Below are 27,137 nucleotides of genomic sequence, written 5' to 3'. Positions count from 1 at the left end.
TTCCAGCTGGATCTTTCTCATCCCTCCAGCTCTCACAGCATGAACCATCGTGTTAATCTGGAAACCCTGGGTGAATTTTGAGCCCTGCATCTGCTGCACAGCCAAAGGAAGCTTGTGAAAATGGTTTACAATTAAAAAAAAAAAAAAAAAAACAAAAAAAACCCGACACACTCAGCATGGCCTGAGGCATGTCAGCTTTCAGCTCTTCTATGAAGTCAGCAGTTGCTGAAGTTGCTCGTTGGCACAAGCCTTCCAGGGGCGGCTGGTGCCCGTCTCCATTGGCATCAGCTGGACACCAGCACAGCCAGTCCAGCCAGTGCATCCATCACCAGAGTTACTGGGGCAGCTTGGACAAACTGGGAAAGCCAGCAAACAGCTTACAAGACACATTTCAAAAACCAGTTTGTTTTCTATCTTTTGAAATTCATTTTCTCTGTTTTCTTAACACCTTTAAAATATCAAATAAACATCAGACTTAAAAAAAGATAATAAAAAGCAGCATTTCTCTCCTCCTGCAAAAAGGACTGCAACGTACGCGGGAAGCCTCCCACACTCCCCTTTCAATCCACAAATACGATGTGCTGCACAAACCCCTTCAGCAGGGGAAAACACAGAGCTTTCATTGCTTGCTAAGCTAGAAAGTGCCAAAATTAACCTTGTGCCCAGGCACCGACAGCCATGAATAACGAGTATTTAACTAGTGCAATGGTCCAGTTTAGCATCAGTTTTAAAAGAAGTCTTGCATCAGCTTAAAAGGCGGCCCCTGGAAGCCCATGCCGCAGGGGCTGGCTACGGGCAGGTCTCCTCGCATCTCTTGACCCAGTCGGGAGGTACATGCTGGCGACGGCAGCCATGGAGAGGTCATCCCTCTCCGACTGCCTGCATCCGTGCAGACGCGTTTGGAGACAGGCAGCACGGTTTTCACTGGCACACAGTTTAGTCACATGCAGCAGCTTTGAAAAACCAAGTAGGAAGATTTGTGAGCAGATTCTCACCCCCTGCACCGGCCCCAGTGCTGCTGCCCACCCCCAGCTCTGCCGAGCACCCCCAGCCCTGCGTGGAGGGTGGGCACTGGGCTCACCACAGCCTGTGGTGGCAACAGGCAGGATACAGTCAGGGCCACGCGTGGCCTCATGAATTGCCAACGCGTTATCCAGGCAGCAGGGTGGGAAAAGCATGTTTTCCAAATGTTATGAAGCCTGGGGTTTTAAGCTGAAATTGTATGGCAATATTTGGGGGGCGCCAAGTGAATGCAGAGTTCAGATGTCCAGGTGCCAGGTAAATACCAGGATCATCACAGCCCCCCAGGTCTCCTCAGAGCACAACATGGTACCTCCTCCTCCCCCTCCCACCCCCTCCTCCCTCTTTCCTACCCCCCATCCCAAAGGTGAGCTCACACAGTAGCTCAGGGCCAGGACATTCCCACCCCACCCCCAATTTTTGCCTCCACACATTACACACACCTCAGTCTTTCCTAGCATCTTGCCCATGGCCAAGCCCGCTGCTGTGGGGAAGCAGTTTTCTCCCGGCCATCCCATGCCCTTCCCTAGGCAGGAACCTCCTCATCCCCTAGACACCCCTAGGAAGGTGCCTCGTCGTGCCTTGTTTTTTCGGACTAGGTATGGTCAGATCCAGCCACAGCTTCCCCGCCCAACATTTAAACTTCCTCTGAATGTGCTGGAACAACCAAGAAATTGTGAATTGGAAACAGGCCTGAACTTGCAAGGGAATTGGGGGGGGGGGGGAAGCAAGCCTGACTGCAGCTGGCCAAATTAATTCCCAGCATAATTCCACTGAAGTCCGATTTTAACAGGCATTCGAAATAACATGCTCTTTTCTTGCCCTTTGCATGCATAGAGAAAAAAAAAAAAAAGGTATTAACAACTCATTCCAAATCTTTGCATGGGTAATTAGACATGTGGGTAGTAAAGTGCCCTGTGCACTCACAGGCTGGCAGGTGACCAACCTTCTGCTCAGCCAGTTGGTATACTTGTACAGGAGAAAAGCAGAGATACCCTTCCTGGGATTCATACAACGGACCACACTTCAAAGCCAACACGTTGAAAACAAATCACGTGAGATTTTATCAGAAAGCCAAGGATCATACCAAATTTTTTTGTAAACTGGTTCCATATAAAGATAATTGCAAGCGGAGTCTAATTCTGCAGTCTCTAATTTTCTTGTCTGAATAAGCAGGCATAATTTACACCCATCAGTTGCAAATGGCTTCTCCCACCAATCCTAAAGATAGAGGGCTTTTCTTTTTTTAAGAAAGAAAGATCATTTTCTACCTTTGCAGAAAGATGAAAAAATACATGCAAAGGCTGCCTGCCACAAATATGTATTTCCACTCAGCCTAGTTCAAAAGATTATATTGCAGCACAGAAAAAGGAGCACTTGATGGAACTGACTGGCCAAAACAGCTTCTGCTGTCAGGAGACGAACATGTGGCGTGATAAAGATAATAATTTAAACTGGTCTTACTTATTCATTTGTTCCCTGTTGCCCTTTTCAGCCTATACAACATGCTTCAATTGTACAAATCTGCTGGCTGCTGTAGAAGGCTGACAAGCAGCTGGGGGCACACGCGGCTCCGTTCGCATGCCCAGCGGGATGCTTTCCCCCTCTGGGCACCGAGGCGGCTCCATCCCTGCTCACCACCACTACATCACGTCCAAAACGGCTGGGCAGCTCTTCGCCTTCTCCCAAGTTTCTGCTGCCTCGGGTGACTGTGGGTGCGGATGCTGGGAAGCGCACAGCCTGGTCTCTCAGAGAGAGTACCAGCCCATCTCCAGGTTCAAAACCAAGACCACATCAAAAGAAGCAGCTGATCAAAGGCGGCCCTGCCGGCGAGGTGCCCAGCGAGGGTCCCGCTGTGAGAGCTCGCGCAGATGTGGCTGCCCCAGCATCAACATGTTGCTGAACCCCCTCCCACAGCCTCCCACCAGCCAAGGGTCCTACATTTCTGCTGTCGCCTCCCAGGTGAAAGCAGCCAGACCTCCAAGAACATGTACCCCCCGTATGGCAGCGTTGGTGCTGCTGACAGTGCAAAGACCCAGCTGGGCTCCCACTGCATGCGTGCCACCGCTGTGAGACAGGATGGGACCCTCAGATAGGGCAAACTGCAGCGTAACCAAGTAAAAAAAAAAAAAAAAACAAACAAACAAACACAAGGTTCCCCCTCCCCGCTGCCCCTCCTTGTTATTTTCTCATTCAAAGAGCCTCCATTAGCCCTAGTTAAACCCAGCTCCAGGCAGGAAAGCCTGGCAAACTGCTCTAGTCGTCATTGCTTTATTAAGGGCTGCGCGGTTCTTGTCTCGCCCCTCAGCTCTGCCCCAGATGGAAAGGGGACAGTGAAAGAAACTGGTGATGCAAATACCACTTGGGTGAAGGAAAAGCCAGTTCCCACCTCCTGCCAGCCTGGGGACATCAGGGACAAAACCTCCTACCTGCTGCCGCCAGCTCTGGCAGAAACCAGCCAACAGCCGGGACCCACTGGGACCCAGCCCGGTGCTGGGCTCCTGCGCCCGCACCAGGCGCTCGCTGCGAGGAGGGGGCAGGCACAAGGGCGGGCGATGCCAACTGCTTCCCGGCCAGGAGGGAAGAAGCCTTGTGATCTGTTCAGACTCACGGGCCCCACACATGGTTCTGATCTGAGTTTGCCTGTAGCAACAGCCCCCTGTAAACATCCCTGTATGAGAGCAGGAGCTAAGCAGTTGGTACCAACTCCCTTCTCATTTTCACAGTTTCTGCAGAGCGTTCCTGCTCTCTGGTTTGACAGGAGCTCGCATTCTCCCAGTGCGTTTGCCTGACTTTCACAATAATATATTCAGCAGAACTGGATACATTTCAAACCAGCTATTACACCACAGTATGTTCCAACACAAATATATGCAGTGTAGAGGAGCAACAATTCTTCTAGGAGCATTACTCTAACACAGATTGCAGAAAAAAAACACGTTTCCCTACCTGCTCCGACGCCTGCCCCACCTGCCTCGCTGGCCGAGGCCATACGGAGCAGCCCATGCCGCAAAACACTCAAACCCCCCCGTGAAACCTGCTCGAGGTGATCCTGCTCTAGCACGGGGCTGGACCAGATGGTCTCCAGAGGTCCCTTCCAACCCCAACCAGCCTGTGATTTGGTCACGATTTAGAGGGAATAAACCTGATAAAAATTTAACAAGTGGGAAGTCTCCAGACTTCCAAATCATATGTCCAGCGTCATGTTGTACAAGAAACAAACAGTTTCTGGTGTTTTCTTCATCTCCCACCCTGCAGTGGGGGATGCAGAGGTGCCTGGTGCCTCTGTCGTCACCCCGAGCCTCGCCGAGAGCAGAGCATCGCTGCAGCGAGAGAAACCCCTGCTCGGGCTGCGGGCAAAACACAATGCTTTTCCAATTGTGGGTGGAACGCTGAGTAGGAAAGGGAAATTTTTCCGCTCCTCCCCAACAAGCAAAACCTACCACAAAATTACAATAAGCTTGGGGGGGTAAATGTGGTTTCTTGCTGTTTGCTTTTGCAAAGAGCTCCTAGCAAGCGGGTGGTATCACTGCCTCATCCCGTCCGCTTGCAGGGAGTTAATGTCCTTTGCAGTAACAAAGCCCTGAGCAGCCCCCAGACCCTTGGGGCAAAGGGGGCTCCTCCCTGTGGGTGCTGTCATGCCCAGCCTCCGGCAGCCCTTGGCACGATTGCAGCTCCCCAGATGATTATTTCAGAAGGAATCCTTACTGTATCTAAACTTGCCATTTAAAAAAAAAAAAAAAAAAAAAGAAAATCTACCATGACATATGTAGAGCTGCAGGAGGAGTCAGAATTAAAACCGGAGTGTTAAAAGAAGAGCAGGGAGAAGAAATGAGTGCATGATCAGACAGGGGAGGGAAGAAAGGAGGGATTCTTCATCACGGGTGAACTTGTGAACCGCAGGCTTAAATTTAATTTAGCAACCCATCAATCAAGCTGCTGGGTGTCAAAGCGAAGGGCTAGCTGGGACTGTTTCAGCAGAGGGCACTCAAGACCCAGGAATCTGCATTTGCCAGTCCCCGTGCATTTACTCTGCCGTATTTTGGCACATGAATCTCGGTAATGTGAGCACTGGGCCTCATAACTCACATTGATTGTAGTTATATTACACCTGATGCATATAAATCTAAACAAAATGCATGTGGATGCAGCTAATTCAAATGAACCAGTTTAGATACCATTAAAAAAATAAAGAGAAGCCTCTTTTTCTTCATTAGCATGGGAAAACGCCATAGCTATAGAAATGCTTACGTCTCTTTCTGCAAGGTTCATACTTCTGCTGCTGCTCCGAAGCATGAATCTAATTTGAAAAGGTCCTTCGTCAATCAGCATTTTTCCCTAGACATTAATAATTCCAACATTTTTTCCACTTTTGTAAGCAGTTCCTTTTCATACTCGAAAATAAAAAGTCTTACCTCCGTAGTCTTTAGAACATCCATAAATCTACAGCTTTATTTGTATGAGAGAACGGAGATCTTTATGTATATAAAAAAAACCATAAACTGTACACAATTATCAGTCCTACTTGTGTAATAAATGGAGCTCTAAATACCACATGCATTCACTGTGAAGAAGGCAGCACGAAACCCTAACCCTTCCTAACAGCTTCATAACAAACCAGGAATAACCAAACAACTTCTAAATGGTACACCATGCCCACGAGTTATAAATACAGCAGAGAATTAGCACTAATTGATATACTATAAAATGATGGATTACCACATTAAAGCTATTTTCACAGGGGTTGTGAACTGGGCAAATACATTTTTAGCATCGCTGTAACAAATCATGGAACACCACCAAAACCCTTCTGCTACATTTGATTGTCCTTCAGGAAGGAACAGCTGCAGGTTCCCGAGTAAGGACCAACTTCCCCCCAGCCGAGCATCCCAAGGACCCGCTGGCCACGTGGGCCAGCCCAGCATCCCACCCCGAGCAGCACCAGGCAGTGCTTACCTGTGTGGTTGCCCCAGGATGGAGCTCTGGTCCCGCCAGATGCTCTGTTAGTCTTAAGATATGTTCTCTCCTTTTTCAGCCATTTTGTCTTTGCTATAATTATATGCTAACGACCTAGCTCCACCACAGCTGATGGAGAGCCTGGCCTAATGGGTAACGGCCGTTGCTTGCAGGTGTGGACCCCAGTGCAGCACATCCACAGGGAATATACAAGGTCAAATAGTCTTTGTGGGGGTGGGGAGGGGAATCCAAGGCAAGTGTGGTGCAACATCTAAGAGTAGTTTACCCTCTTTTTAATCATGACAGGGATCCCCTTGGAGGGCAGCAGGACACTGCCAGGAGCATGGCCAAGCCATATGCGAGGGACAGGGCTGGGGAACAGCACAGGAACTCAGGAATAGTAAGGAAGGAAAACACAACCCACAGACTCGGGATCTTTGGCAAAGAAAGGCCACAGAAACACCTAAGAAAGAGACCTGCAGCTGCGGAGCCCACCTCTGACTGCTGCCCAGGCGCGCGTGGCTCCGTTTGCTGCCTAACTCCCAATAAACGATTGCTCCTGGCCTGCCCTTTGAGCAGCACAGACTTCCTTCTCTGACCTACATACATGACGAGGACTATTCATGACCTCCATACACCCATCAGACACTACTCAAATAAGATCATAAGAAATAAACTATTTGTGCCGGTACTGCATTAGGATCTGGAGGCTGAAGCAAAGGTTAGAGCCTTATTAATGCCCAGCGCCAGCAGAAAAGCAAGAAGCAGCATCTCAGCACTAATAAACTAACAAAATATATCATCCTAGCTACATTTTAATTTTAACAGTCTGCAAAATCTGAACCTCTTGTCCCAAGTTACTGAAAATCAAATCTCTTTGCTATGTACTAGAGTCTGCAAAAAGTAAAGAGCAGCCACAAATGAAACAGCCCTCTCTGCCCTCTCCCTCCCAGTAGGTTTGTGGGACTTTTTTTATCTCCAGGTGCAAAAATTCACCAGGTTGTGACATTTAATTTTGTAACAAGTTCACAGAAACAGCTGTCCTTCATTTGAGCAGTAAGTAAAGAACATTTCTTCCATGCCCTTTTGCTAAATCTTATCTTTTTTGGTGTCGTGAGGGATAAAAATATCCTTAACATGAGACTCCTTTTTCTGTACCTGCCTTTGACAGCTGGTAGGATTTCCTGGTGGAAGCTGGAGCCTCAGCCCTGCCCACAGCAAACAGCAACAGCAGATCTCCTCCGAGACCGAACTTCTGCTCGGCGCTTTGAAGATGCTGAGCAGCGCCTTTGCCGCTCTGGCCTGGCTCTTAGGTGGGAGTAAGAAAAAGCCTCCTGCGTGGTGCTGCAACACTGAGGATCCAGGTCATGCTCAGGGGCACCTGCCCACGACCCCCAAGGCAGCATGCATCAGGCCACGGCAGGGGTGCCCGTAGGAAGGGTCACACCAGCATCTCCAGGAGGGGCTGGGCCTGCCACGGGCGTGCAGACCCCCAGAGACTCTTCCAGCTTTTCCTTACCATTCTGTGATGCTGATGGTATCAGAGACCCTGGCCAAACCCCAACGTTCCTGCAGTACAGGAGACCAGGCACCACTGCGATGGGCACAAAGGGGGTCCCCCCACGCTGCAGCGGGCAGTGGGCAAGCTGTCTGCTGTCAGATGCGACACCCCGGAACTTTTTTGAGTTTTAGACCAATAATGATTTGCCCACAACCTCCCCTCCAGCTCACACACTGAGGCAAAGGGAGGCTGGCACGGGCTGGGCACAGGACAGCAGCCAGCTCCGGGCTCGCTGCTGGGGAAAGCGCAGGGCAAGGAAAATTAAAAAGATGAACAGATAGAGAGTAATAGCATGTTTGTAAGAAAATTAAAGATTTGCTCTTCAGATGTTCCAGGCGATGTAGTTAGCAGACAGCTGGCAAATGGGAGCGGTTGGAAATGATGGAATAGATCAAATTATTTAAATGAGAAAAAATAAATTCGCCCTAGCCTAGTCCAGCAAGTTGACAAAGCAGCCTACTTCTCGGCTTCATGGGCAGCCCTTTGTCTCTGTCACCGAGGTCATTAAACTCCCGGCTGCGGAGCCCGGGCTGGGCGCCCGTCGGGGGGACACACCGCCCGACCCCCGCCCGGCCCGGCCCGGCCCGGCCCGAGCGATGCTGCCCCGCCGCGCCTGGCGGCCGGGACACGGGGGCCAGAGGGGACATAAGGGCCAGCGGCACCCCCGGGGGCTCGGGAACGAGGGGGGGGCGTCGGGGGGGAGGGGGCAGAGGGACTGCCGGGACCCCCGGTGGACCCCGCTCCGCGCTCCCGACGGCGCTGGCCTCGCCGCGGGGGAGCGGGCGGGTGCAGCGTGTCGGTGCCGGTGCGTGTCGGGGGGGTGGGGGGTGTCGGTGTGAGTGTGTCACTGTGTGTGTCAGTGTGTGTGTGTGTGTGTGTGCACGCTCCACTCCGGGGCTTTGCGCGAGCCGCGCGCATCAGTGGTAGGAGGGGACAGAGCCGCTCCTGCGGGCGCACCGGCAGCCCCGGCTCCGCAGGTGCCGCCCGACCGGCACCGGCACCGGCACCGGCACCAGCACCGCACAGCTCGGCTCGGCCCGGCTCGGCTCGGCTCGGCTCGGCTCGGCTCGGCACGGAGCGGCTGCCGCGGGACGGGCCGGCGGGGCCGCACTAAGATGTGCCATGAGCGGTCCGGCCTCGGCGCCCACCGGCCGCTCCGCCTGAGCCCCGGGCAGCTGCCGCCCGCCCCCCCCGCTGCCCCTGGGGCCGTAGGGCCGCGCCGGCCCGCGCCCGCCCCAACGATGCCCCATCTCTGGCCGGCGCTCCGCGGCGTGCTCTGGGAATACTGGGCAGCGCTCCTGGTCGGCGGCTTCTGGGGGCAGTGCTCGCACGGGATGCCGCATGTCATCCGGATCGGTAAGGCCGCCTCTCCCCGCGGGGACGGGCCGGCAGCGGCGCGGCCAAGTTCGCGGAGCGGGGCCGGGGCGGGGGACGCGCTGCCCGGGGCCGCGTCCCGGCACGGAGCGGGGCTGTGCCGCTGCCGCGGGGGCAGCGCCCGGTGCCAGCAGCCGCCTGGGCACGGTGCGGAGGGGTGCTGGGCACCGTGCAAAGAGGAGAGCGGGGGTGCTCAGCCCCCGGAGAGGGGGGATGCTGAGCCCCTGGAGCAAGGGGATGCTGAGCGCCCGGAGAGGGGAGATGCTGAGCCTTCAGAGAGGTGGGATGCTGAGCCCCTGGAACAAGGGGACGCTGAGTGCCTGGAGAAAGGAGATGCTGAGCCCCTGGAGCAAGGGGATGCTGAGCCCCCAGAGAGTGGGGGATGCTGAGCCTCTGGAGAGGGGAGATGCTGAGTGCCCAGAGAGGGGAGATGCTGAGACCCTGGAGAGGGGAGATGCTCAGTGCCTGGAGGGGGGGGGGGGGGGGATGTCGAGCCCCCAGAGAGGGGGGATGCTGAGTTCCCAGAGAAGCAGAATGTTGAGCCTGCTACAAGGAGGGCTGCGGTGCCCGGTGCAAGAAGAGGTGCTGTGCCAGTGCAAGGAGGGGTGCTGTGCCACTGCGAGGAGAGGTGTTGAGCCTGCTACAATAGAGGTGCTGTGCAGGGGTGCTTTGACCCAGGGCCAGAAGCGCCCAGCACAAGGGACAGAGCCTGGGGGGCCCCACATCACCCAGCCCTGCTGCCGGGAGGATGCCAGTGGGCTGGCTCCACCGCAGCCGCTGCTGAGGGCCAGGCGTGTTTCATTAAATTGCTGAGGTTCCAGGGAAAATTAATTTTTAATAATGTTACATAAAGTAATTGCACAGATAAAAGCTTGGGAAAGAGTCTACAATCTTTCTTTTTCTAATTAAACGAGATACTTGTTTTAAGCATGTCATGTAAAGAACAGCACTGTTTTTCTGTTACACCCCATGTACTTTGCCATCGGTACACACTCCCAGGGATTTGCTGTCTGCTCACTAAAAATTATAAGGACAGGTTTACCTGTCTTTTCAGTGATCAAATTCTAATCAAGAGAAACTAGTGAAAACTGAATAATTTGTGAATATTTGAAGTGGGAAAATGGTTCTTATTCATCCCAGTGCAACTGCACAGCAGCAATGTTAAAGCCAGGGAGAGAAAAATGCCACTCCTGAGGGACAGCCGCTCTCTGAAGTGAGACACTGTCACCTCCAGCACGCTTTTGAGCAACTGTATGTCCCAGATCGTCTCACAGGCAAGGGCTGGATTCCTGCAGGGTCAACATCTGCTTTCCCCTGGACTTCTATGAACAAGACACTGCAGGCAGATGTGGTCCTGTGCATGTTTGTAGTACCAGAAATGTTGCTGGAAAAGGTTCCTGGACCTGCCCCTGGGCCCCGGTGGCCACGGAACTTTTACTGGAGCCGAGGTGCTTGGTATGCTCAGCCACAGCCCGGAACAGCTGGAAATGTTTTGTGCCACAAGAAACCCCTTCCCAGGAAAGCTCCCGTTGCTGCTGATGGGGCATGAGCAGGGGCGAGGCATCCCACCGAGCCGTGGCAGAGCCCCCCTGTTTATCACCAGCCTGTCCCCTGCACCCTGAGAGCACCGCAGCACCGCGGGAGCATCTCTCTTCCCAAGGGGTCCCAGGGTACAGATCCCTGTCAGGACCCTAAGCTGTGTGCCCAGGGGGTCCTGTCGCAGCTGGGGTGCTGGGCTTGCGGCTCGTCTTGCTTTCAGCTTGGCAGCAGCGGCCTGATGCTGGGTGGGCAGAGCCAGCGTGGTGCCGGGCTGATGCTCCGGAGGAGGCGTGCAAGAGGCTGCTGCTGAGCGAGCTGGTGCTGGCAGGAGAATGGGCTGAAGTTGCTTGGGTGGGTGGGTGCTGAGACCCCTGGGAATACCAGCGTCGCTCGTGGGAGCTGTTCAGGCCCAGGAGTATCTCTGTGGCTCTGTGGAGATGTTTAGTCTCAAGTCCAGGCGCTTCAGTTGTCCTGAAAATGGATTTTCTAGATGGCTCAAAGCAATTGCACAAAAGGATAGAGGAGCTTTCAACCCAGAAAGTGCTGCCAGCCCTTCACCGAAATCACTGCATTTTGCTGGAGCTCTGCTCCCCTTTCCCTGGAGCTCCCTGGCTCGGCTCAGAGGATGCCCCAGGAGCAGGGTGAGGGGATGCTCGTGCTGGGCTGGTGCAAATGTTGGGCTGGTGCAAACGCAGTGAGGTGGCGTGCAGGCAGGCAGGCAGGCAGGGCTGTCCGCCACGGGAGCACTGCTGTGCACCGCCTCTGCCAGCACTGTCGTGTCTTCCACAGGAACGGCCTTGCTTTAATTAAAATGTTATTCAACAACAGTTTGTTTATTATGCAGTCTGTAAAATATTTGAAAATACTGTATCAGAAAACACCATCTAGATCTGCTGCACACTCAAAGTGCTCGATTCAGCTCCAAGTTTATACCGGAATAAGACAGATAACCGTGACGGTGTGAGTGGAGTTGCTCCGTGTTTACACCACTGTGACTGAGAGGTAGTCTGTGATGCTGCCAGCCCTGACTGCGGATGAGATCAGTGAGATTATACCTGTTATTAAGTGCTGCACTGAGCAGCTGAGTATTTGCAATATCATGCCCCTTATATAGTAAAAGCAGTGAGTGCAAGATGATTAAGCTACTGTAGATAGCCTATTTATCTAACCTTTCTCTTAGATTAAAAAGCAGTAGTAGCACCCCTTCAAAGTGACAGATGAGAGCTTGATGCCATTTTGGAGAGCCTGATGGCACCGGCCCTAACAAAGCAACGCGGGATGACTGGAAACGGTGTCACACGTGGAGCCTGAAGCGGCATTTCATAGCAGACCGATTTCAATTGCCATGTTTTGCTGAAGCATCACCAGAAATTACTCAGAGTGATTATTTTGATGGATGATGTGTTAGCAACATATACGTGGCAGATCAGATGGATGCCAGCAGTTTGGAATTAATAAGTAATAGTCAAAAATAGACCACAGGAGCTGTCAATCCAATTTTAGTATTGCATTTGTTGATTAGGGGTTAGTTTCTATTCAAGTGCTGCTGAGGAGGTGGCACCAAAACTGTGCAGCCCCCATGCCATTGTTTCCTTTGGCCACCCCTGCTCCTGCAAGGAGAGCCTGCCACCCCCTCTGCCACCCCCTTGGCCACCCCCCCTGTGGGTGGGTGGTGACAGGCAGGGTCCCCAGCCTACCCAGCACTAGGGTCACCCCAAACCCCGGCTTGCATGCTCACCTTGCCCTTCCTCTGCAAGAGAAGTGCACTGTGCCTGGGAGGGGCTTCATTTTGCTTTCTGCATTTTAAAAGAGATCACCTTCACCTCTGGGTTATTCCTTTTGTTCTGGGGTTTTTTTTACTGATGTTATATTCCCGCTGATATTTGTGGGAATAACAATACCTCAAGCATGTTTGACAGTCCCACTCTTGTACCACTGAAGTTGTTGTGAACAGGATTGGGCTCCAGCTAAGCTTTTAAACAAACAGTCCTGCACGGAGGAATTTATTGGATTTTATTTCTTGTAGTCTCTTTCTAAGCTGTGTTTGCATAGAGAAGGGGTCAGGACATCGATCGTTTGTATGATTTGCAAGTAACACAGAAAAGACAATCAAATTGAAGTCTGCGTGGAAAAAAAATCATTGATTATTTTATATAAATACGTAGAAAACAAATTCTGTGGATAATGATCCTCCTCGGTGTGATTGGCTTTTCTGAGGCTTATTATGCCTGTCTGGAATTTTATTTTGGAATCACCTTCCCACACTCTGCAAGCGAAGTTTCATTTTTTAAAAATAAAGGCAAAAGCAGGCTTTTCCAAGCTGAAAAAAGCAGTGTCCGCCGGGCTGGGAGCTGCACGGCGGTGGGGTGTGTGGATGCTGGAGGGGGAGCCCTCAGAAAGGCAGCGTGCCCGTCTTTCTGCCCAGCTGACGCTGGCTGGCCGGGTTGGCCGGGTCCCTTGGGCCAGGGTGGCAGGAGAGCCCCGCGGCCGCAGCCGGGGCGCCAGCGCTGGACGGCACCGGGTGAGAGCGGGGCTGAGCCTGGGCGCGCCGGGCTGGGGGGCTGCTCACCCAAGCGGGGGACATGCTGGCCGAGACGGGCCTTTTCACCCTCTCCAAGACGCCTGCCCCGCGGGTTTGCGGGCTGGCCGAGCCCCCCCGGGCTGAGCCCCGCGGCGGGCGCTGCCTTGGCCGTGCCCGAGCCCCCGCCCGCGGCCTGGGCGAAGCCAGGAGGGGTTTCGGCCCTGGCTGCTGAGGTGATGAAACATGGCGGGGTAGGAGCAGGCAGGAATTGCACTAAGATCGATACGCGCTTCCCCCTCCCCGAAGCAAACAGCTTCAGAGAAGCAGCTTCACAGCACCTGAGACCAGCCCGCAGGCTCAGAGATCATTAATCGGGGGAATCATCCCTGCGGCAGCCTGGCTGCCCCCAGCCCCGCCGTCTGCCCCCCACTTCGGCGTACGAGCCCGCAGAAAGCCGCTGGGTTTCCCCTGGCCAAGGGGCACGTAGGCGAGACCCAGGAGCAGGCTCAGCCCAGCCCTGCGCGCTGCGGGTGTGCATCTGCAGCGGCACCGACGGCATCTCGCACGGGTGCCTGCGGTGAGGGTCTGGCCCCCAGCCCTGCCGGGGCCCAGCGCGCTGGGGGGCTGCTCCGGGATTCTGCTCTCTGCGTGTTTACTGTTGCAAATAAAGTGCTTTTGTTTGGTTTTTCTACCCGTTTTTAAGTCACGCTATTGCCTTTGTGGCTTCTGCTGCATTTCAATGCGTATTTCTGTGACCACGCACCTATTGCGCAAGCATTTAATGGTTGATAAAGTTATTTCAGGTCATGAGATGCTTTGCATGTCAGATAACGTATTCCAGTAATTTCAGGAGGATACAACGGTGGCAGTGTAAATTGTTTGGTGGTAAATTAATTCTGAATACATTTGAATAACAATGTTACCTCTTTATCGCAGAATAGTCTAATTATTTGATCTTGGCATCCTCTTGAGAACTTCATACAGGAAATTAAGATCAAACCACAAACCAGGAAAAAATAGACCTTCATTCATCATAGGGCAGGAGTACCGCCAAAATAAACAGACCTACTTAGTGCTGGGCTGCTTCCTCGGGGCGGGCACATTCCCCTGGCTGCACCAGCACGCTGGCATCCCCCGTGGGCAGATTCATGCAGGACTCGAGTGGGGAAGGAGCCTGCGTGCACCTTGTGTGCGCAGCCGGAGGCTGCTCTGCCCTGTACCTGGCACCTGCCCCTGCGCCAGGGGACACCAGCCTTCGCCACGAGCGCTGCCTGCTCCTGCTGCCTGCTCCTGCTGCCTGCTCCTGCTGCCTTGCCCCTTCTGCTTTTATCACCAGCAGGTGCAAATCCACCGCCACCGCTTCAACCTTCATTTCTCCATCTCTGCATGTTTTTATTGATGAAACTAAACGGAGGTTGATATTATGAAAAGATTTCTGTATAGCCTTCTTGACACAGAACAATACTAAATGTGATTCAATCTCCAGCAAAGCTGGGTCTCTCTTGTTCTGGTAAATAAAGTGCTCCTTTGGTACAGATCAGTGGTTTCACTAAATTAGCAATCCTAAATGAAATCTAGCTTTTCCTTCTCTCATCTCTTGTCAGTGTGATGCCCCAAGTCCCTGCAGGGCTGGCAGCTCAGCCTGCGGGCCCAGCATCAGCAGAGGGCACTGCCTCGCCAGCTCCCACCCTGCCTGGGTGTTCCTGGCCACCTTCCTCCTTCCCGCTCCTCACCGCTGCTTTCTTGTATTCGCTATCATCCCTAATTTCCAAGCATTTGCATGGAGCAGCTCTGCCAGAATAGCTATGATGCAGGAGTCTCTCACGGAGACACAATATCAAATAAAACCCGACACTGCACAGGCTGTTTGTAGCAAGCATTAAGCCTCGTAATCCAATGTATTGCGTTTCTCCACCAGTTGTGCTGTGCAATCTCCTTTCCCTCATTTTGGCTAGAGGTTTAATGTGATGCTGTCTAGACTTTTTTTTTTTTTCCTTCGCACACTTAGAAGGCAGGCTGGTGGAAGTCTCTGGGTAAGGCAGATAACGAGTTGAAAGCACCAGAACTCAATGGGCAAGGGGGGGAGAGAGGCAAATGTTGGAGAGGAGCTGAGGGCTGAACACAAGGATAAAAACTGCGCTATGGTGATGTTGCCAAAGGGAATAGATGTGAAATGAGGAGTGCTGGTTGTCTTAAAGCCATGAGAATAGAAGTTGCTGCGACTGCAGATGTTGCTGTTTGCCGTGACTGCATGGGGGATCCTGACACTCCACCAGCGAATACTGTGGCTTCTGTGCCCCTGAGAGCCTCCAGCTTGCTTTGTCAGGCAGGGATCGACTCTGCTTGGGCTGATGTAGAGGGGATTCAGCTGTGCTGGGGCTTCCTGCCTTACTACTGTTGTTCATTAACAGTAAAAACAGAGATAATGTGCTGGTATTTATCACTTACAATAAAGCCTAAAATAGATGCAGGTCCTTACCACAAGCAAGAGCTTTTAAAGCAGGTGGAAGGCTCAGTTCACTGCCTTCTCTTTGCTCCAGCACCAGCTTTTCTCTGCGACTGCCTCTCTTAACCCCTTTTGCTTCTGACTCCTGCTGACCCCCCTTTGCTGTGCTGTCCCGCAGGGAACCTTCCTCTGACATTACAGCTTGGTTTCTCAGGTTTGCACTACGAGACACTCGCCATGTCAAGTGCTACCTGAGTGTTCAGCAGCACCAGCCCTGGTGCTTTAAATCTGTAGCAAGACATTGTGCACGAACACACAAATATGGACACAGCTGCTCTGTTATTTCTGGGAGGGAAGATAATCAGGAAAGTGCCATTCGGTTGCAGACACCGCTGAGGAGAGCCGTGCAGTACCCGTGCGTCAGAGGCAATCCCCAGTGCTGCTCTGAACTTCCCCCTGCACACACCAAATTGCTCAACCTATGCAGCAGTGTGAATAAGAGGGAAGCAAATACTGGCCATTGCTGTATCTGTATTATTTAATATTTTAGCCCAGGGACCTGGTCAGACTTTGGGTTTTGTTGCTGTGTCCCAGCCAACAGCCAGCACCCCTCAGTGCGGGCTCAAATTCACAGAATAAAATCAGAATTGTGAAGCACTGGGGGAGCAACTGGCATATTTGGGTTTGTCTCCTGGGGCCTGGGACATTCAGGAAAGCATTGTGACCTGGAAAACAGCAGGAAGGACTGGGCTTCCAAAGGCATGGATTGTGTGGGTACGGCCCCCGGGTGATCTTGGCTAGGCTTGTGCTTCTCCATCACCCGAGCTCTGGGGCTCTAGAACGCAGTCAGTGGTCCTGCCACCGCTGCACGACATCTGAGAGCGGTGCTGTGGTGTGCAGCGTCACTGCAGGTCACCCTTCGCCGGCTGCCACAATACAGACTATCTGCAGCACACGGTCTGGGGGGATTGCAAACCCCTCGGTACTTTCAGGTTTTAAATCGCAAGCTGGGCTGTGCTAATTCACCAAGGAAAGTTTTTTCTCCACCACATCTGATGCAGTGGACCCATCAGTTATTTCACTTTATGAGGCTGTTCTCTGTCACTTTGCACTGCGGTAAATACTCCACCAGCACGGAACGTGTCTTGCTGGGGATGCAGGAAAGGAGGAAGGCAGAGGGATCTCTGGAAGCTGGGCAGCCTGAGCAGGGCAGAGGAGCGTGCTGTGGAGCCTCAGGTGGTAGAGAGAGTTCCCTCGGTGTTCACAGAATTTAAAATAATGAGATGAAGAGGATGCTGTAAGTGTGGTGGAATAAATCTACCACAATGCTTAATAGCACAAAAGGAAAAGGGAAGGAAAAAGGAAATACAAGATTTCTGGTTTATTGATTAGAACTCCCCTAAAGTGGGAGACCACCCAGCCTGGCATCAGGAGGGGAGAGACTGCACACAACTACGCCCTTGAAGTCACTTTGGTGAGGCACAGGGTGCTGCATGACGGTGATAAACTAAAGATCTGGGAACAGTAGATTTTGGGGATGGGGCTCTGGTTTTCAGCTGCCATTTGCTCCTGTCTGTGCCTCTTGGATTTGTAGGCAAAGGCCCTCCCAAGCAGCCTGAAAGATGCTGTAAGACATTATGTCAGCTGCCTGAGCAAAAGCATGACTCTGCTATGAGATGGCTCATTTCAGTAGGGCACAGCAGGGGCAAGTGGAGCCATCCTGCCAGCCTCCCTGCCAGCCTGCCCAGGCCAAGGTGCTCCTCCACCTTGTACCGGACACCAGCACTGCTCGTGATGGTCTGGAGAGACACCACTTGGTGCTTGGCCCAGCCCTGCCTGGAACTGATGCACCAGATTCACCCACCTGGAGAAAAAGCCCCCCGGTTGCATTTTTGTCTTTGAAGTACAGCCTGGCCTTTTGCTCAAGTCACACTAAGTCTAAAGAGTACACCGAAATAAAGAGTATTTGCACCTTGGATTAGGAGTTTAGTCTGTGTAGTTACTGAGTCAGAAAAACATCCCTGTTCAGGAAGGTTTTTAAGCAAGCAAATAAACCAGCTAATATCAAAGGAATAAAACAAAGGCTGAAAATTACCCAACTGCTCAAATTAAATCTTGAATTTGGGCCTTGCACTTTGCTCATCGCTCTGGGAACGGGGCACCCAGGGATCCCCAGAAGGGGTGTATAGGTTCCCAGGTGCCATGGCACTAAGTGCATTCCAAAGGCTTTTGAGAGTGATTGATTTAAATCAGCCTTCCATCCCTGATATCTGCAAACAGTGGCTTCAGGAGCACTCATTAGTGCCACTGCAGCAGTTCGGGTTAGAACGGTGGTTCCTATGTCCAATAAGGAGTGGGAAGAGGCCATTGACTGCTCTTACACAGGCCACTGGATACTCATTAGCTGGTAATGACATTCGATTGCTACAGCATGTCCTTTGTTCAAACTGGGGGCTTAAGAGGTGAACAGACCAGCTCTTGGAACTCACCGGTACCCAGGTGAATAGGAACATAAGCCCTTCTTAAAACAACAGAGCTGGTACTGCAAAATCCAAATTCGATTAAAGATGTGGAAGTGTATGGTGAGAGAACCAGCGTTAGCTGTGGGCGGCTTTCCCCCACTTTAATGAATAGATGGCTGTCATCTCTTACTTATCTCCCAGGATGAAACAGTAAATAAAGTCTGGTATAACCCCCAAATTTAGCTGAGTTACGGCTGTCTATTGGGACTGAGGTGTTAGACTCGTTGGTTAGTTTTGCAGTGCATGCAAAGCACTCAGGAGGCAGTCACAGCAGGAATTTTAAATTCCACCCCCTGCGAGACTGGGTGCATGGGCTGAGGGAGTTCTGCCCTGCTGCCGCAGACGCTCTGTGTCACAAACAGGGCTGATTTTGTTACGAATGGAGCAAACGGCTACAGCACATGCTTAGCAGAGGATCTGAGAAGGGATTTTCCCCAGAAGGACAGACCCGGCCTTTGCTCTGGGAGCTGCACGCCCCACACCTGCACTGAGAGCTCTGCTCCTCGGGCACAGCGGCTGCACCGGGCTCCTCGGGCTGCACTGCAAACTGGGACGGTGTCTGCCAAAAATGAACCGCTCTGCTGCAAAGTTGGCCTTTAAGTCGTCAGTGAAGAATAAGTGTGTATCTGTATTGCTGTGGTGCCTGGGAATTTGGAAAAAAAATGGCTGTTCTCATTGCCATATACATAAAGTTTTTCTTTAAATTAAAACAGGTGCTGCTCAGCCTGAATTTCTCTGATTCATGCCTCGCTGAAGGGCAATTATTAATCTCTCATATTCTGAGCAAAGGTGGCTGGTGTATATCTTCTAGTAAAAATTAGAGCAGATCAAGACCGTTTCCTAATTCCATTGGCATTGTTATATACCTGGAAATATTTCTGACAGTGTCACAGGACTGCTGCTGTTTGGGTGACCGACCACAGCACGGGCAGCGAGAGGGTCTGGATCCTCCGTGTTGGAGGAGGAAAGACAAACTATTCTTGAAGAGCACAGTGTCAGCTACTCTCTCATTGCTGTCTTTGCCTTCTACTTTACAGTGCAGGCAGCAGAGTTTCTTGAGCAAGAAGGTGGTTTCCAGAGGACTCATGTATTAGCCTTCTGGGGCTGTGTCGCACCCGTAGGACACTTGGCAAATAGCATCTTGCAGCAGTTTTCAATCACTGCCAACGCATGACTTGGAGCAGTCGCTCTGCTTTCTGTGTTGAGAGTCACAGGAACGTTAAAGCACCCGGATGTGACCCGGAGATTTTTAGAAATAACTCAGCTTGGCAGTATCGTAGCCATAACTTGCAGGAATTTTTGTATTTTTTCCTCCAGAATCCTGTTACAGGAAGTTTATCACAGACAATTTCAAGCACTTTTCCCCAGAGTAAGCATCCACCATTAGGTATTTCCTTTGTAAAGCATGCCTGTTAGCTTGGCTTTTGCTGTTATTTATTAATACTGCTATAAGGCATTTCAATGACATTCTTTGCCTGAGTTTTTTAAAAGCCTCTGACTTCACCTAGTTCCTGCTCTTTTCCTTCAAAAGCAGAAGTAACTTGCTCCCAAGAAAGAAACACGAGACAAACCTGCCAAAAGCAGGGCCAGAAACCCTGCTGGCCAGATCTCCAGAGGGACACTGAGGTGGATGGTTTCTCTGAGTCCTAGATATTCCATTTTCCATTTCAGTTTTCCTTTGATCTCCTTTTTTCCCCTGATTCTTGTGGTGTTCCTGCTCCCCCTGCTCTGCTCTCACGGCACAGCCATAGCTCAGGTGCACAGGCAGGTTCCTCCCCTCCTTACACCGATCATTGGATCGTTTAGGTTGGAAAGGACCTTTAAGATCATCGAGTCCAGCCGTTAACCCAGCACTGCCAAGCCCACCACTAAACCCTGTCCCTGAGCACCACATCTGCACGGCTTTTAAATCTCTCCAGGGATGGTGACGCCACCACTTCCCTGGGCAGCCTGTTCCAGCGCTTGACAACCCTTTTGGTGAAGAAGTTTTCCCTAATACCCAATCTAACCCTCCCCGGTGCAGCTTGAGGCCGTTTCCTCTCATCCTGTCGCTTGTTACTTGGGAGAAGAGACTGACCCCCCGTACCTACAGCCCCCTGTCAGGCAGTTGTAGAGAGTGAGAAGGTCCCCCCTGAGCCTCCTTTTCTCCAGGCTAAGAAACCCCAGCTCCCCCAGCTGCCCCCCATCAGACTTGTGCTCCAGCCCCTTCCCCAGCCCCCTGCCTGGCTGCCACCAGCACCGTGCGGCAGCATCATGGCCCGGGGGCAAGCGCTGGCCCATGGGGCTCTGCCGGGTCACCCTGCCCGCAGGCACACGCTGCCGGAGCGGGGATGCGAGGAAGGGTCCCTGCCAAGAGGCTTGGGGAAGGAAAAGTGGTCATTTAGCACTCAGCTCCGAGATGTTGCTCTTTCATTGGATGTGCAGCAAAAGGTACATCAGGATTACCTTAAAAGTATAAGCTTTGTCTTTGCCTGTGCAAGACAGATTTATAATATTTTCTCTTTCTTTTTTAACACTGGATTCTTAGTGCAGACAGTGATTTATTGAATAATCAATTTCCTTATCTACGTAATACAGTAAAGTGATCCATCAACGCCAGATAATCAATCCAGCTTGGGATTTTAAGTGTGTAAGAGTGTATGTATGTGTACTTGTATATATATTTTCCTTCTGTATCATTGTCAGGCAAAATAACATCTCCCTTTTTGTGCTCTTTTTTCAGTGACTTTTGTTTATGGTGTGTAAAAGAAAACCACGACATTATATTACACCTTGTAAGTTTTACGGTACTTGAGAGGTTTATGCGGTATGAATGTAAAGGGCAATGCAATAATGCAAAGGGCAGTGAGACATTTTTAAGTGCAGAAGGATACACACGGAGCTGCAGAGATAAATCTGGGTGGATAATCATCCCACAGTGTCTCTCCTATTTATGAGAAGAAAAGACATCTACTGCAAATCATGCTTCAGGTCACTTTTGCCCTGGTCTCTGGCTCCACTTTGCATTATAGGCTGCTTAAATTGTTCTTAATCTAATTTGGGATCTCTGCCCCGGTGCACCGCCCGTGCTGTGCCGCGTCCTGCGCCCTGCAGAGTGGGCTCACCCCTGGTGAAGGACGATTGCAATTCCCCATCGCTTACGTGGTGTGTTGGCCTTGTGCGGTTCAAGGACTTGAGTAAATGGAAGATCCTTTGACTGTCCTCTGTTGGTCTAGAGAATTAACCATGGGAAGAAATAAGAGTAATCAAAATTACCAAGCCTGAGGCTTATGGCAGTTTGGATGAGGAAGAGGAGCCTGGGTTCAGCCTCCCCATGGTTTGTGTGTTTGGTGCTGGAGTTTTCTCGCTTTGAGCTGGGCAGAAAAATGCCTCCGAGAACAAGCCTGGGAGTTGTGGCAAACATTGGCCATACAAAGAGAGGAACTTCATGGCATCTTGCTGTTGTTAGATTTCTTAAACAATAAGGCAATGAATCCTTCTCAAATGTGAACATTCAGAATTCAGCATTTGTAATTAGCAGTAGAATCGGAGAAAAGATGTCATTACTTTCTGAGGTCAAGATAAGTTTTATACATAGGTCACGGTTCCATGTGCTTCATTCAAAAACCAATTTGTTTTGTGGGCTTACGATGGCAGAAACACTGATTATTATGCTATCTCCACATGTTCAGTACTTTCTGTTGCAGGAAAAGATTTTGCCTTAATTACTTTCAGTTTTAACCGCCTGGCAGGGAGACGACTTTCCTGATTTGAACCATCTCAGCAGAAGCTGAATGCTTCATGGGAGACTGGAAACGCCGAGAGGCAGCGGAGCCCCGTGGGTCCCCAGGGTGCAGGAGCAGGGTGGCCCTCAGCTCTCTGGCACCTTCTCCCACCAGGCACTGATAAAACCTGCACTCGGCAGCCCAAACCACAGTTTGCAAACCTAGGGCCGGGCCGCTCTGGTGGCAGAATGTGCCTGGGATGAGCAGAGGGGAGAGGAAAAGGGGCAGGAAAATCCACTGAATCCCTGTCTGTCTCCTCCAGCCACGCATTCTGCAGAACCAGCAACTGCCCTGGAGCTCGCTGCGGGGACCCGCGCCTCCCACTGCCATCACAGTTCCTTTTTTTTTTTTTTCTTTTGCAGTAATGCTATTCCCATTTTAAGCTGAAACAGGGACCTGTAAAAAGGAGGTTCTTGGTTTAAATTTCTGGTCTATAAAATCTTAAAGACCTGTTCTTCCTTTATAGGGAAAGAAAACCATTTTCTTCCTCATTTTATGCACTTCTCTTCTTACCAATTTTTATTTCTGCAAAATCAGGTTTTGTCATCTTTACTCTAGGTAAAGAAATTCAAAATGAGTCCTTGGACGTTTAGCTTCAGGGTGATGTCTAGGCTTGGCTCATAATATTTGAATGGAAATAGGATCTTTAGTTTCTTTTTATATTCATCTATATCACAGGGAAAGGGTTATCCAGAAAGCGTGTTGCTGATATCATTTTTTAAAGCGTAGAGCTTTTCTTTGCACCGATTATCAACTTCACTTAAGATTAAAGTTATAAATAAAAGTGTCAAAAATAAACAATCTTCAGTTCTTCTAGCAGCTCCCTTCGGTCCCAGTGGTGGGTTTCAAAAGACAAGACTGACCTGGTACATGTGGCTATTTATAAAAAGACAGTTATAGCCATGTTTACTTAATTTTCCTATACATTAATGCAGCGGTGGTTATTTGAGAAAAAAACATGAAATATTTTCTTGTCTGCAGTGTAACTTTATAGTGAAGTGCAGCAATTTCAGTTGCTGCATCCATTTCCCCCACGCAGAGGGAGAGCAATGGCACACCGAAATCTGCAACCCCGCCTGGTTTGCGTACCCTTATCTTGACGCGATGAATTCACATTTAGCTTTAGCACTTTTCGGAGGCAATTCTAACCTAATTAACTTTCACTCTTTCCCTCGCTCTCTTACTCCGAGGATCCCACACACACACTTTGAGTGAAACAACAACTCAACCACACAGATGAGTCGCAGGAAAACCCCATGGATCCTTCCTCAGGATTTACCCTTGGCAGCTGCGACCTGCCACCGAGTCTTGACTAAATAACAGCCTCAGCCCCCCCGCGTTGCAGCTCCCCCCATGCTATCCTCATTTTGGATGCTGAACTCCAGTCCTCACCCTCTGGCCTCAAAAGTCGAGGGAAGAAATTAGTACAGTTCAAATCTTGAACAAGCTGTACTTTCTCCTATTTTAAGAAAAAAACTGCATTCACAGGCTTCCTCAGCAGCTGGTTAGGATTTTCGCTTCTTGCCAGTGCTTGGAAACAAGATGCTCGGTATGTTCCTTATTTCCTAAAGATCCTGCAAGGTGCCACCGGGCTGGGTGACAGCGCTGAGTACGCCACGCTGCCTGCACCTCCGCGTGTCCGACTCCACTCGGAGGAGTTTACGTGCGAGTTTTTCCCCCAGCCTGGTGACCATCTATATTTAGCACTGGCTCGGGAGTCTGATCTATGTTTCTTGACTGCATTATTAAGGTCATTCTATGGTTACATGATTCTTTGTGCTTTGTGAGCGTGTGTGGGGAACCTATTTCCATATGAATTATGAAAGTTTATGCCAACAGGACTGTAATTCGTAAATTGTTATGACAGCAACATTTTGCAAGAAAACACGGAGAAACCAGGGTAATAAAACTTGCCATTAAGGGAGTGGACTTGTGCGTCCTGGAAAGAATTCTTGTCCAAGGATTATTTATGATCATTACACACCAAAATGTGTTTTTGCATTTTTATTGCTAGCAAATTACTTGTAAACCCACTAGGGAGCTAATGTTTTTTCCTCTGTGGCCATACTACTTCATTTTGGTTTTTTATATATACATTTTTGCTACCACTTCAGCCATCGCTTCTGATTTATAGCAACAATAATTATTTCTAAATAGCTTGGATGTTAAAGGGTTAACGCTCCTTTGGTTTCAGCTGACAAAAACTACATGACAGTGATGGATTTCAAAGGGAGAAGGGCTGGTGGTGCCTGGGCAGGTTGGATTGCTTTAATGGTGCTAACTACCTCTAATGGGGAACACGCATTATTTATGTTCCTCAGTAGCTTCTCATTAATTTTAGTGCACTTGGTTGAAGATTCCCAATTTCTTGGCTTCTTCCTTGGTGTTACCTGTTCAACAGTGCAGAGTAATGGAAGTGACTTACTTCAGAAAGGAGCATTCAAATTCAGATTGCTTTACAGGACAGGAGTAGGAGTATGATGCTCTGGGCAGCTCCCTGGAGAAGGTGGGAGCAGGGTCAAGATTTTGGAGAGTTTTCAGTCTCCCACTGGGGCCAGCCAGCACCGGTCTGCAGGGGCTCCATGCCCCGTGCATTGAGTGGTCAGCTCTGCATGTCCCACCTGCTCCTGTGCTGTGGCTGCTGGTGCTACAGCATCCTGGGTGCGACCCGGAGAGTACCACCACTCCCCTGCCCATAACGCCTGCTGGCTTTTCCAACCCAAGGTTACCAAAGGGTCCCTGTGCTCAGAGCCTCTGGTGCAGCCATCGCTGCTCCTGCTCCTGCTCCCCACCCCCCCCCCCCCCCCGCAGCCGGGCTGTGCACCGAGGTGCCCCCTCTTTACGCCCCCTCCTCCAAACACGCAGGCACTCGCTCTGTGCCGCAGGTGCTGGTTTACAGAAGAGCAGCATTTTACCCAATAACTCCTCAGGAGATGCTGATCATTCATTGTAAGAACACCACGGCTGCAGACAGCAGCAGGAAGCTCGAGATCAACCTTAATACGAAGGTTAAGCGAGTCCTAAATTATTCAGTGCCATGGTTACCGGGGTGATTACACCTCTTGTTTCTGATGTGCCATCTTGGAAAGACCCTCCTGGTGCAGCATAGGTGGGAGCTGCCTGCCAGGGATCAAAGCTTGGTGGCAGGCCACCTACTGTGGTCCTCCCTGGAGCCCCCTACCCCGACCTGCTATTCCCTGGACACAAGGACCAAACGGATGGAAACGTTCTGTAGTTTGGGGATTGTGGGACATTTGTGTGTTCGCTACCAATGTCAGTGACAAAACCAGCACACGACTAATTGCATTTTTGATCGTAATACAGCAATTTGTTAGAACCACATTTCCTTTACAGATTTTCAAAGCCTTATTTTTAGAAAAGTATTTTTTGATCTTCCGTTAGTTCCTGTTCTGCTCTGTTACAGACTCCCCGCGTGGCTTTGAGCAAATGACTTTGCTCTTCTGTACCTTAATTCTGTACTTGTAAAATAGGGCTAAGCGCGCTCCCCACATCTTTGGGCTGTTGTAGCCGTGAGGGTTTTAAAGACTGTGACACGTGGATGTAAATAGCTGAGATTGCTGCACCAAGGCAGTGCCTCTGAGGCAGAGCAAATAGACATGAGCAGGCACAACACTATTAAACTAGTGAAATACTGAGATTACAACCTGGGACTATATGACTGGGGTAATTCTGGGGAAAAAAAAGAAAAAAAAGAATCTCCTAAATACGCTTAAATGCTTATTTAATGTAGATTTAAAAACTTATTTATTGAAATTTAACAACTGTTTACTCAATATGGGACTGTAAAGCCTTTAAAACATACTCTTAATAATCCCTTGGTATTTAACTTATGTACAATAGTGTGTGCTATTACATCCCAATTAAATCCCTATTTGAGACACTTAATTAAAAAGGAGGCTATAATAAGCTCCCGATCATTTGGCTCCCCAGCCAGATCCATATGATCAAGGATTCTGCGCGTTAGTTGGTGCCAGGCGCATGCCGGAGCAGACGTGCCTGTCGCGCCAGGCTGTGCTTCAGCTGGGTGTGCGCCGGGAGGAGCAGGGATGCGGGGATGCAGCCTGGCAAGCCGGTGGCCGTGCACTGCTCTTGGGAGTAGCTCCTGCTCCATACAGGCTGGCTTTGATCCTGGGGTGTGGCAGAGCCGAGATGCTGTGGGAGAGAGGTCGGGCCATGGATACTTTATGCTTCTGGATGCCAGAGGTCTCCAGAATACCCCCTGGGGACCACTCAGGTCAAGGACGCTCTCCAGAGGCAGCAGCCGATAACAGTGGCTTTGGCTTTATCACTGGCTTGGGAGTCAGTGTCAGGCTGTTTCCCTGTAGGGGACATCCCCAGTTTCACCGCCCCATTTGGCCAGAAGTCCTGGTCTGAAGGAGCAACCTTGGAAGGGGCACCTGAGGCCAAAATATTGCGTGATGTCTATGGGACCTTGGAAATCCTGTGGTGTTGCCTCCCTGCTGGGTGCCTGCACAGCACTCGGCCCTGGTCTCTTCTGCCGTTGGGGATCATAGAACTGGCAAACAGTGACGTGCCTGTATCGTTATCCTGTCCTGTGCCAGGCTTTCACAGGCAGGCTGCATTAGAAAGAGCCCTCAGGACATCCGTCTGAAGACAGCTGCTTGCCATCCAGCCAAGTGACTTCTCTCTGCCTCTCCTTTAAAAAAAAAAAAAAAAAATATCCAATCCCCCTTTAATTCAAGCGTGTTTGAAATAGGAAGTGACAATAGCTTTGTGCTAGCTCCACAGCATGATGTGATGTTAATTTGTATAAGTGATTTTTTTTGCTTTTAATTATCAGCCTGAGATTTAAAACTGAGGGATACGAGGACCCCACGAGGCGTGCTTGACTGTTTCAAGGAGGGAGTTTATTTGTTTATTCAAGTGCTTAAATATAGCTCGCAATTGTGTGGTTGATACTAACAGTACATTGCAAAAAAAAAAAAAGCAGGATATGAAATCGTCATCCAGGAGCCTCAGGTCAGATCCCAGCTCTGACAGAGACATTGGGTAGCCTTAGGCAAAAGACTTAAGGAAAATACTGTTCCCATTTTGCATATGGTGGGCAGGATGTGAGAGAGAATAAATGCCGCTGAACTTGGTGGAAAGCATACTGTGACATTGGATCACTGGTGGACATTGGGTCACTGATGGTCCCTGTTACTTCCTCCACCTGTCCCCTCTCTACAGCCCCCAGGGTAAGGGCTGCCCGTGCCTGCCCTCACACGGTGCCTGAAGGAGACCTGGGCAATGCTGTGAGAGCAACGAGCGGCACAGGAGAAAAGACTGAGAAAAAATTAATCTGTAATTTTGTGTGAAGAGCTGCCCTTCGGTGTGTAACTACCCTCTCCCTCTGCCCCTGAATCCAAACGCTTCCAGAGGCGGGGAGCTTCGTGGGTTCATATAGCATGTG

The 27,137-nt window shown here is 50.7% G+C and overlaps 1 protein-coding gene across 1 annotated transcript in view; it reads left to right on the top strand.

Moving 5' to 3' along the window:
* Positions 1-8,472: 8,472 nt before the first annotated feature.
* Positions 8,473-27,137, top strand: part of GRIK3 (glutamate ionotropic receptor kainate type subunit 3) — a 122,135-nt gene continuing 103,470 nt past the window's right edge. Inside the window, exon 1 of the mRNA XM_055800682.1 lies at positions 8,473-8,893. Coding sequence (XP_055656657.1) covers positions 8,653-8,893 — 241 coding nt within the window. The 5' untranslated portion in view covers positions 8,473-8,652. The remainder of the gene's footprint in view (positions 8,894-27,137) is intronic.

The sequence above is a fragment of the Falco peregrinus genome, chromosome 3, assembly GCF_023634155.1.
Source record: "Falco peregrinus isolate bFalPer1 chromosome 3, bFalPer1.pri, whole genome shotgun sequence".
NCBI lineage: Eukaryota > Metazoa > Chordata > Aves > Falconiformes > Falconidae > Falco > Falco peregrinus.
The sequence above is the reverse complement of the archived record's forward strand: the minus strand, read 5'-3'. Positions and strand labels throughout refer to the sequence as shown.